Source organism: Oncorhynchus tshawytscha, unplaced genomic scaffold (genome assembly GCF_018296145.1).
Source record: "Oncorhynchus tshawytscha isolate Ot180627B unplaced genomic scaffold, Otsh_v2.0 Un_contig_1273_pilon_pilon, whole genome shotgun sequence".
NCBI classification, from domain to species: Eukaryota; Metazoa; Chordata; class Actinopteri; order Salmoniformes; family Salmonidae; genus Oncorhynchus; species Oncorhynchus tshawytscha.
The window spans coordinates 131,113-143,232 of record NW_024609487.1 but is presented as its reverse complement, the minus strand read 5'-3'; the positions used below and the strand labels follow the sequence as shown (position 1 = coordinate 143,232).

The following is a 12,120-nucleotide window of genomic DNA, read 5'->3' as shown; positions in this document are numbered from 1 at the left end:
CTAACTAGAGACGACCCATGAAGTGTGACTGGAAACCTTTTAACTAGAGACGACCCGTGAAGTGTGACTGGAAACCTTTTAACTAGAGACAACCTTTGAAGTGTGACTGGAAACCCTTTAACTAGAGACAACCCATGAAGTGTGACTGGAAACCCTCTAACTAGAGACGACCCATGAAATGTGGGACGACCCATGAAGTGTGACCAGAAACCCTTTAACTAGAGACGACCCATGAAGTGTGCACTCGAAACCCTTTAACTAGAGACGACCCATGAAGTGTGGGACGACCCATGAAGTGTGACTGGAAACCCTGTAACTAGAGAGGACCCATGAAGTGTGACCGGAAACCCTTTCACTAGAGACGACCCATGAGGTGTGACTGGAAACCCTGTAACTAGAGACGACCCATGAAGTGTGACTGGAAATCCTTTAACTAGAGACGACCCATGAAGTGTGACTGGAAACCCTTTAACTAGAGACGACCCATGAAGTGTGACCGGAAACCCTTTAAATAGAGACGACCCATGAAGTGTGACTGGAAACCCTTTAACTAGAGACGACCCATGAAGTGTGGGACGACCCATGAAGTGTGGGACGACCCATGAAGTGTGGGGACGACCCATGAAGTGTGACCAGAAACCCTTTAACTAGAGACGACCCATGAAGTGTGACCGGAAACCCTTTAACTAGAGACGACCCATGAAGTGTGACTGGAAACCCTTTAACTAGAGACGACCCATGAAGTGTGACCCCTTTAACTAGAGACAACCCATGAAGTGTGACCAGAAACCCTTTAACTAGAGACGACCCATGAAGTGTGGGACGACCCATGAAGTGTGACTGGAAACCCTTTAATGTGATGACAGCTCTTCCTCTCCATCACGTGGAAGGTCACGTTGTCCAACAGTGGAACACAGTAAATACTGAACAGCTGTCCTCTCACACAGATCCAGGCTCAGAGGTAGAAATCACCATGGAAATCCTTATCGGGATAGCACAGTAATCTGATGCAGTGATTGGTGGTTAGTTTTGGTCCTTGTAGTCCTCAGAACAATCTGATGCAGTGATTGGAGGTTAGTTTTGGTCCTTGTGGTCCTCAGAACAATCTGATGCAGTGATTGGAGGTTAGTTTTGGTCCTTGTGGTCCTCAGAACAATCTGATGCAGTGATTGGAGGTTAGTTTTGGTCCTTGTGGTCCTCAGAACAATCTGATGCAGTGATTGGAGGTTAGTTTTGGTCCTTGTGGTCCTCAGAACAATCTGATGCAGTGATTGGAGGTTAGTTTTGGTCCTTGTGGTCCTCAGAACAATCTGATGCAGTGATTGGAGGTTAGTTTTGGTCCTTGTGGTCCTCAGAACAATCTGATGCAGTGATTGGAGGTTAGTTTTGGTCCTTGTGGTCCTCAGAACAATCTGATGCAGTGATTGGAGGTTAGTTTTGGTCCTTGTAGTCCTCAGAACAATTTGATGCAGTGATTGGAGGTTAGTTTTGGTCCTTGTGGTCCTCAGAACAATCTGATGCAGTGATTGGAGGTTAGTTTTGGTCCTTGTGGTCCTCAGAACAATCTGATGCAGTGATTGGAGGTTAGTTTTGGTCCTTGTGGTCCTCAGAACAATCTGATGCAGTGATTGGAGGTTAGTTTTGGTCCTTGTGGTCCTCAGAACAATCTGATGCAGTGATTGGAGGTTAGTTTTGGTCATTGTGGTCCTCAGAACAATCTGATGCAGTGATTGGAGGTTAGTTTTGGTCCTTGTGGTCCTCAGAACAATCTGATGCAGTGATTGGAGGTTAGTTTTGGTCCTTGTGGTCCTCAGAACAATCTGATGCTGTGATTGGAGGTTAGTTTCTCCAGTTGTATTGTTCTTCAACAGTTACAGTCAAATGTTACCAAATCATCAACAATCCTAACAATTGAAAGGAATATAAAACAAGGGAATTTTGGCTTTACCAAATTACATACAAACAGTTTTAGTACATTTTAAACTGCTCTTCCAGCTATTACTGGAGCCTTTACATGCTGTGTGCTTTAAAACTAAAACGTTGAACTAGAACAATACGCTGAAATATAACAACAACACGCTGAAATATAACAACAACACGCTGAAATATAACAACAACACGCTGAAATATAACAACAACACGCTGAAATATAACAACAACACGCTGAAATATAACAACAACACGCTGAAATATAACAACAACACGCTGAAATATAACAACAACACGCTGAAATATAACAACAACACGCTGAAATATAACAACAACACGCTGAAATATAACAACAACACGCTGAAATATAACAACAACACGCTGAAATATAACTCTGCAAAATGAACTGCTGTGGAGAGTTTATTAACAAAACATCTTGAAGTATTAATATTTAATCAAAAACACATTATTTACATGTCAAAAGGTTTTAATAAAAATATCTTATAATTACAATAGTCTTTCTGAGGATAATAGATCTTTTCTTCCACCTAGAGCATCTGTTTCTACATAGACCATCTGAATTGTCTCCAGCCATTTGTTCCCCTTCACAATATGAAACAAGTTGATTTCAGGGAAAAACCTTGTCCGACACAAATCATCTATTTTAAACAATAGATGGCAAAACATGTACAATTATATTCCTGTTTAGTAAAGTTCCACACTGTAGGTTTAGTTATTTTTATTTTATAAACCGGTATTTGTCACATTTTATAAACTGGTATTTGTCGTTCAACAAGCTCTAGTTTCTAGCAAGACCTCACAACAACAAGGGATTCTTCATTCACCCTTTCAGGTTGTAATTGTATTTGACATTTACAGTTAAGTTATGGGTCAGTTGAACGTAGCAGGCTTTAGTTTGTTTCTGATAAACGTGTTATAAATATGTTTTTATTTGCCAGTCGTAGGTTCTCCAGCGGGGGGGGGGGGTATCCCCCTGTGTGATAAAGCTTCATGTGGCTGGCTGAGATTCCCTGGCTGGAGGCTGAGGCTGTGCTGGCTGTGGACTGGAGCAGCTCTGCTCTCAGCTCTGCTCTCAGCTCTGCTCTGCACACCTGTGGACAGAATGAATAGATGGGGTGTGTGAACGGTCTGCTCCAGACTGACTGGCGCCGTCAACACAACACAGGGCTTCATCAACAAGCCAAAACAAACGAACCGGCTCAGACAACTGACTTCCAGTATACCACAAACACAGCTGCCTGTCAGCCTGCCTGCCTGTCTGCCTGCCTGCCTGTCTGTCTGTCTGTCTGTCTGTCTGTCTGTCTGTCTGTCTGTCTGTCTGTCTGTCTGTCTGTCTGTCTGTCTGTCTGTCTGTCTGTCTGTCTGTCTGTCTGTCTGCCTTTCTGTCTGTCTGCCTGCAGCCTGCCTGCCTGTCCCTGCCTGCCTGTCTGTCTGTCTGTCTGTCTGTCTGTCTGTCTGTCTGTCTGTCTGTCTGTCTGTCTGTCTGTCTGTCTGTCTGTCTGTCTGTCTGTCTGTCTGTCTGTCTGTCTGTCTGCCTGCCTCTCTGCCTGCCTCTCTGCCTGCCTCTCTGCCTGCCTCTCTGCCTGTCTGGGTCTCAGAGCCTTCCAGCTAACCTAACCAGGCCTGTCTGGGTCTCAGAGCCTTCCAGCTAACCTAACCAGGCCTGTCTGGGTCTCAGAGCCTTCCAACTAACCTAACTAGGCCTGTCTGGGTCTCAGAGCCTTCCAGCTAACCTAACCAGGCCTGTCTGGGTGTCAGAGCCTTCCAGCTAACCTAACCATGCTCTGCTCCTCATTTACAGGCAGATGACCTTTAACCCTCTGCTTGGAACGTTGCTACACAAGAGGACAGTTATTGTGCAACACACAGCTGGCTCCTGGGTGTTGTCAATAATCAGGTTACTCAATGACACTCTGTCTACTGCAAGTCACAGTTTAATAGCTGAAACCACAGCAACAACACTACCACTCATAATAATAATACTGCTACTACTCATAATAACAATAACAACAACAACAATAATAATACTGCTACTACTACTACAACTACTCATAATAATGATACTAATAATACTACTACCACTCATAATAATAATAATAATAATACTGCTACTACTACTACAACTACTCATAATAATGATACTAATAATACTACTACCACTCATAATAATAATAATAATAATGCTACTACTACTACTCATAATAATAACAATAATAATACTACTACTACTACTCATAATAATAATAGCAATAACAATAATAATGCTGCTATTACTCATAATAATACTGCTACTACTACTACCACTCATAATAATAATAATAATACTGCTACTACTACTACCACTCATAATAATAATAATAATACTACTCATAATAACAATAATAATACTGCTACTACTACTACCACTCATAATAATAATAATAATAATAATAATAATACTGCTACTGCTCATAATAACAATAATAATACTGCTACTACTACTACAACTACTCATAATAATGATACTAATAATACTACTACCACTCATAATAATAATAATAATAATACTGCTACTGCTACTACAACTACTCATAATAATGATACTAATAATACTACTACCACTCATAATAATAATAATAATACTGCTACTGCTCATAATAACAATAATCATACTGCTACTACTACTACAACTACTCATAATAATGATACTAATAATACTACTACCACTCATAATAATAATAATAATACTGCTACTGCTCACAATAACAATAACAATAATAATAACAATAATACTACTACTACTACTACTACTCGTAATAATAATAACAATAATACTACTACTACTACTCGTAATAATAATAACAATAACAATAATACTACTACTACTACTCATAATAATAATAACAATAATAATACTACTACTACTCGTAATAATAATAGCAATAACAATAATACTACAAGTACTACTCACAACAACAAGAATAATAATAACAATAGCAATAATAATACTACTACTACTACTCATAATAACAATAACAATAATACTACTACTACTCATAATACCAATAACTATAATACTACTACCACTCATAATAATAATAACAATAACGATAATACTACTAGTACTACTCATAATAACAACAACAACAACAATACTAATAATAATAACAACAATAATAATACTGCTACTACTACTAAACTCATAATAACAATAACAATAATACTACTAGTACTACTCATAATACCAATAATAATAATACTACTACTACTACTAAACTCATAATAACAATAACAATAATACTACTAGTACTACTCATAATAACAACAACAATAATAATAATAATAATAATACTGCTACGACTACTCATAATTAGAGGTCGACCGATTATAATTTTTCAACGCCGATACCGATACCGATTATTTTTGGGGGCCAAAAAGCCGATACCGATTAATCGGACAATTTTTATTTATTTATTTGTAATAATGACAATTACAACAATACTGAATGAACACTTATTTTAACTTAATATAATACATCAATAATTTTTTTTTTTTTTGCCTCAAATAAATACTGAAACATGTTCAATTTGGTTGAAATAATGCAAAAACAAAGTGTTGGAGAAGTAAAAGTGCAATATGTGCCATGTAAGAAAGCTAACGTTTCAGTTCCTTGCTCAGAACATGTGAACATATGAAAGCTGGTGGTTCCTTTTAACATTAGACTTCAATATTCCCAGGTAATACGTTTTAGGTTGTAGTTCTTTCCATACCATTTGTATTTCATATACCATTGACTATTGGATGTTCTTAAAGGCACTTTAGTATTGCCAGTGTAACAGTATAGCTTCCGTCCCTCTCCTCGCCCCTACCTGGGCTCGAACCTGGAACACATCGACAACAGCCACACTCGAAGCAGCGTTACCCATCGCTCCACAAAGGGGAATAACTACTCCAAGTCTCAGAGCGAGTGACGTTTGAAACGCTATTAGCGCGCACCCCGCTAACTAGCCAGCCATTTCACATTGGTTACACCAGCCGTTAGGCTGATAGGCATAAAGTCATAAACAGCGCTGTGCTTGCGAAGAGCTGCTGGCAAAACGCGCGAAAGTGCTGTTTGATATCATCAACCATGTGTAGTTATAACTAGTGATTATGATTGATTGATTGTTTTTTATAAGATAAGTTTAATGCTCGCTAGCAACTTACCTTGGCTTCTACTGCAATCACGTAACAGGCAGGCTCCTCGTGGAGTGCAATGAGAGGCAGGTAGTTAGAGCGTTGGACTAGTTAACTGTAAGGTTGCAAGATTGGATCCCCCGAGCTGACAAGGTGAAAATCTGTCGTTCTGCCCCTGAACGAGGCAGTTAACCCACCGTTCCTAAGCCGTCATTGAAAATAAGAATGTGTTCTTAACTGACTTGCCTAGTTAAGTGAAGTGATTTTTTTTAAATATATATATATATATATACACAATTTTTGGCAAAATCGGCACCCAAAAATACCGATTTCCGATTGTTATGAAGACTTGAAATCGGCCCTAATTAATCGGCCATTCCAATTAATCGGTCGACCTCTACTCATAATAATAATAATAATAATTCTGCTACTACTACTCAGAATAATAATAACACAATTAATAATACTCCTACTACTACTCATAATAATAATAATAACAATAATAATACTCCTACTACCACTCATAATAATAATAATACTGCTACTACTACTCATAATAATAATAATACTGCTACTACTACTCATAATAATAATAATACTGCTACTACTACTCATAATAATAATAATACTGCTACTACTACTCATAATAATAATAATACTGCTACTCATAATAATAATAATACTGCTACTCATAATAATAATAATACTGCTACTACTACTCATAATAATAATAATACTGCTACTACTACTCATAATAATAATAATACTGCTACTACTACTCATAATAATAATAATACTCCTACTACTACTCATAATAATAATAATACTGCTACTACTACTCATAATAATAATAATACTGCTACTACTACTCATAATAATAATAATACTGCTACTCATAATAATAATAATACTGCTACTACTACTCATAATAATAATAATACTGCTACTACTACTCATAATAATAATAATATACTGCTAGTACTACTCATAATAATAATAATACTGCTACTACTACTCATAATAATAATAATACTGCGAGTACTACTCATAATAATAATAATACTGCTACTACTACTCACAATAACAATAATACTGCTACTACTACTCACAATAACAATAATAATAATACTGCAGTACTACTCATAATAATAATAATACTGCTAGTACTACTCATAATAATAATAATACTGCTACTACTACTCATAATAATAATAATACTGCTACTACTACTCATAATAATAATAATACTGCTACTACTACTCATAATAATAATAATACTGCTAGTACTACTCATAATAATAATAATACTGCTACTACTACTCATAATAATAATAATACTGCGAGTACTACTCATAATAATAATAATACTGCTACTACTACTCACAATAACAATAATACTGCTACTACTACTCACAATAACAATAATAATAATACTGCGAGTACTACTCATAATAATAATAATACTGCTACTACTACTCACAATAACAATAATAATAATACTGCTACTACTACTCATAATAATAATACTGCTACTACTACTCACAATAACAATAATAATAATACTGCTAGTACTACTCATAATAATAATACTGCTAGTACTACTCATAATAACGCTTATACTGCTAGTACTACTCATAATAACGCTTATACTGCTAGTACTACTCATAATAACACTTATACTGCTAGTACTACTCATAATAATAATAATACTGCCAGTACTACTCATAATAATAATAATACTGCTAGTACTACTCATAATAATACTACTACTGCTAGTACTACTCATAATAATAATACTGCTAGTACTACTCATAATAATACTAATCCAGGTGAATTGAAGGTCTATTCCATTGAAGAGAACACACAGATTGTGAAGCAGATTTAAGCCAGAATAATAGGATCCTACTCACCATTTGCCATTTCTCAGCGACACAAAACTGAGTCGTCCTTTTTGCCTGTTGACATCCTCTGAAATAAGGGAAAGAGAATTAATACTACCTGACAGTTAATGAGTCAGGTAAGGTGACACAAACCACGAGCTATACAGAGAATGAACCAGTGTTGACTACATGACATGACCCTTCACCACAACACAATTTATCATCTGATCTGAGAGCATCACAGCAGGACCACAACACAACTTATCATCATCTGATCTGAGAGCATCACAGCAGGACCACAACACAACTTATCATCTGATCTGAGAGCATCACAGCAGGACCACAACACAACTTATCATCATCTGATCTGAGAGCATCACAGCAGGACCACAACACAACTTATCATCTGATCTGAGAGCATCACAGCAGGACCACAACACAACTTATCATCTGATCTGAGAGCATCACAGCAGGACCACAACACAACTTATCATCTGATCTGAGAGCATCACAGCAGGACCACAACACAACTTATCATCTGATCTGAGAGCATCACAGCAGGACCACAGACTCCTTCACCTCATGCACAGGGGTCCTGTCTTTCACATGCACCAACCACTGCCACTAGAAATGGCGTATTATGCCTTTCAATAACATGTGTCTCTGCCAATACGATGTTTCAATAACATGTGTCTCTGTCAATACGATGTTTCAATAACATGTCTCTGTCAATACGATGTTTCAATAACATGTGTCTCTGTCAATACGATGTTTCAATAACATGTGTCTCTGTCAATACGATGTTTCAATAACATGTGTCTCTGCCAATACGATGTTTCAATAACATGTGTCTCTGCCAATACGATGTTTCAATAACATGTGTCTCTGCCAATATGGTGTTTTCCACAAGAACATAAACAAGACCATTTGTTATTCTACAATACAGGAGTCTTCTGACTTGAAAAGGACAACGCCACTGATACACACCACCCATTCCATATATAGTTTTCTAGACCATCCCACTGGGCACACACTGGTTGAATCAACGTTGTTTCCACGTCATTTCATTGTTGAACCAACGTGGAAGAGACGTTGAATTTACGTCTTGTGCCATTGCTTCTTACCTGGTGGTCTGTGTTGAGAACCGTTAGTGGTGTCCGGTTAGAGACTGGGGACGGCGGGCACGTCCCCGTCATGGTCCCCGTCTGTTGTTTCAGGAGGGAAGGGTGCGTCTCCAGCGCGAGCTGCAGGTCCAAGATGTAATCTATGACGTGCTGAAGGATCTCCACTTTGCTGACTTTCTTATCCTGCGGTATGGTGGGTACGAGGCGCTTGAGGCGACTGTAACACTGGTTCATATCGTCCTGCAGACACAGCTGCTCTTCTTCCTGCAACCTCGACCGAGCGATGTTCAGGCTGTGATCCGAGAGGTAGTGTAAAGAAAGCTCGTTGCCGCTGCTGCTTGAGGTATCCTTCTGGGGGCGGACGGGAGTAGTAGCCTTCATTTCGGTAATAACGCACCCGTACCGCGGGGTAGAGAGAAAACAATCACTGGTGCCAAATACCGGATATTATATGTAGGCGATGAAGATGGCTATGACCGACGTAAAAGCCAAACTACCAAAAGAAAACGGTCGACAAAAATGTTTCAAAAGTAGTAGATTTTATTCTGTCAACATCCCGTGGACCAGTCGGTTCTACTTCACCAAGCACCGCGTGAAGAATGAATAGATTCCGTTCACTTATATGGGAAGGGGAGGCGCCGGCGCGCTGCTGGTTGACAGTACCGGAGAGAAACTGGTCAATCACGAGCCGCCCGGTGCCCATGATGGAACAACACCACCCTATAGAAATGCGTGCCTGCCTCTGCGCTGCGGAGGGTGACGCCTGTCGAAGGTTTGTGTGTGTGTGTGTGTGTGTGTGTGTGTGTGTGTGTGTGTGTGTGTGTGTGTGTGTGTGTGTGTGTGTGTGTGTGTGTGTGTGTGTGTGTGTGTGTGTGTGTGTGTGTGTGTGTGTGTGTGTGTGGTCGATATATAACATCTAATCAGTAAGGAGGAGCAATTGAAATATAAAATGCAACAATTCTGTTTAAACTGATTATCATCGTTCACTTAAAATATATATTTCTATTTTATACATCTTGTACATGAAATCAACGTTTTTATGTCATACACAAGATACAACAAACAGGGAGCAAAAGGTGAAATGCTTCTAGCCAGCTACCTCTCAACAGGGCAGTGTAATGCTTCTAGCCAGCTACCTCTCAACAGGGCAGTGAAATGCTGCTAGCCAGCTACCTCTCAACAGGGCAGTGTAATGCTTCTAGCCAGCTACCTCTCAACAGGGCAGTGTAATGCTTCTAGCCAGCTACCTCTCAACAGGGCAGTGTAATGCTTCTAGCCAGCTACCTCTCAACAGGGCAGTGTAATGCTTCTAGCCAGCTACCTCTCAACAGGGCAGTGTAATGCTTCTAGCCAGCTACCTCTCAACAGGGCAGTGTAATGCTTCTAGCCAGCTACCTCTCAACAGGGCAGTGTAATGCTTCTAGCCAGCTACCTCTCAACAGGGCAGTGTAATGCTTCTAGCCAGCTACCTCTCAACAGGGCAGTGTAATGCTTCTAGCCAGCTACCTCTCAACAGGGCAGTGAAATGCTGCTAGCCAGCTACCTCTCAACAGGGCAGTGAAATGCTGCTAGCCAGCTACCTCTCAACAGGGCAGTGAAATGCTGCTAGCCAGCTACCTCTCAACAGGGCAGTGAAATGCTGCTAGCCAGCTACCTCTCAACAGTGCAGTGTAATGCTGCTAGCCAGCTACCTCTCAACAGGGCAGTGTAATGCTGCTAGCCAGCTACCTCTCAACAGGGCAGTGTAATGCTGCTAGCCAGCTACCTCTCAACAGTGAAATATGAAAGAAGAACAAAGTAAATATAATATCAAACACAATTAGGTGATTGTTATAATGTTATTAAAAGGATAGCCTAAATGAATATCATAGAATAGTCTATAGCACTCAGCTTCTATTCATAGATGAGCATGAACTGCAGACTTCTGGCCTGCATGCCTTCAAAACCGACCACTAGGGGCCAGAAGTGGAACCAACCAAGTCATTATTATTGGAGAACCAAGTCATTATTATTGGAGTACCAACCAAGTCATTATTATTGGAGGACCAACCAAGTCATTATTATTGGAGAACCAAGTCATTATTATTGGAGGACCAACCAAGTTATTATTATTGGAGAACCAACCAAGTCATTATTATTGGAGGACCAACCAAGTCATTATTTTTGGAGGACCAACCAAGTCATTATTATTGGAGAACCAAGTCATTATTATTGGAGGACCAACCAAGTCATTATTATTGGAGAACCAATCACGTCATTATTATTGGAGAACCAAGTCATTATTATTGGAGGACCAACCAAGTCATTATTATTGGAGAACCAAGTCATTATTATTGGAGGACCAACCAAGTCATTATTATTGGAGAACCAATCACGTCATTATTATTGGAGAACCAAGTCATTATTATTGGAGGACCAACCAAGTCATTATTATTGGAGAACCAATCAAGTCATTATTATTGGAGGACCAAGTCATTATTATTGGAGGACCAATCAAGTCATTATTATTGGAGAACCAACCAAGTCATTATTATTGGAGGACCAACCAAGTCACAAAGTCCAATTCTCAAGTCGAGACCCAGGTAGAACAGGTCGAGACCCAGGTAGAACAGGTCGAGACCCAGGTAGACCAGGTCGAGACCCAGGTAGAACAGGTCGAGACCCAGGTAGAACAGGTCGAGACCCAAGTGGAACAGGTCGAGACCCTAGTGGAACAGGTCGAGACCCAGGTGGAACAGGTCGAGACCCAGGTGGAACAGGTCGAGACCCAGGTGGAACAGGTCGAGACCCAGGTGGAACAGGTCGAGACCCAGGTAGAACAGGTCGAGACCCAGGTAGAACAGGTCGAGACCCAGGTAGACCAGGTCGAGACCCAAGTAGAACAGGTCGAGACCCAGGTAGAACAGGTCAAAACCCAGGTAGAACAGGTCGAGACCCAAGTAGAACAGGTCGAGACCCAGGTGGAACAGGTCGAGACCCAGGTAGAACAGGTCGAGACCCAGGTAGAACAG

The 12,120-nt window shown here is 39.7% G+C and overlaps 1 protein-coding gene across 1 annotated transcript; it reads right to left on the bottom strand.

The window, feature by feature from the left end:
* Positions 1 to 2,331: 2,331 nt before the first annotated feature.
* On the bottom strand, positions 2,332 to 9,785 carry LOC121844963 (DNA-binding protein inhibitor ID-4-like). Its single transcript, XM_042315506.1, has 3 exons — positions 9,110 to 9,785; positions 8,016 to 8,073; positions 2,332 to 3,041 (listed from the first exon to the last, which is right to left on the bottom strand). Exons 1-2 carry the CDS (start codon positions 9,488 to 9,490, stop codon positions 8,029 to 8,031), a joined length of 426 nt encoding a protein of 141 aa, XP_042171440.1. The 5' UTR covers positions 9,491 to 9,785; the 3' UTR covers positions 2,332 to 3,041; positions 8,016 to 8,028.
* Positions 9,786 to 12,120: the final 2,335 nt, after the last annotated feature.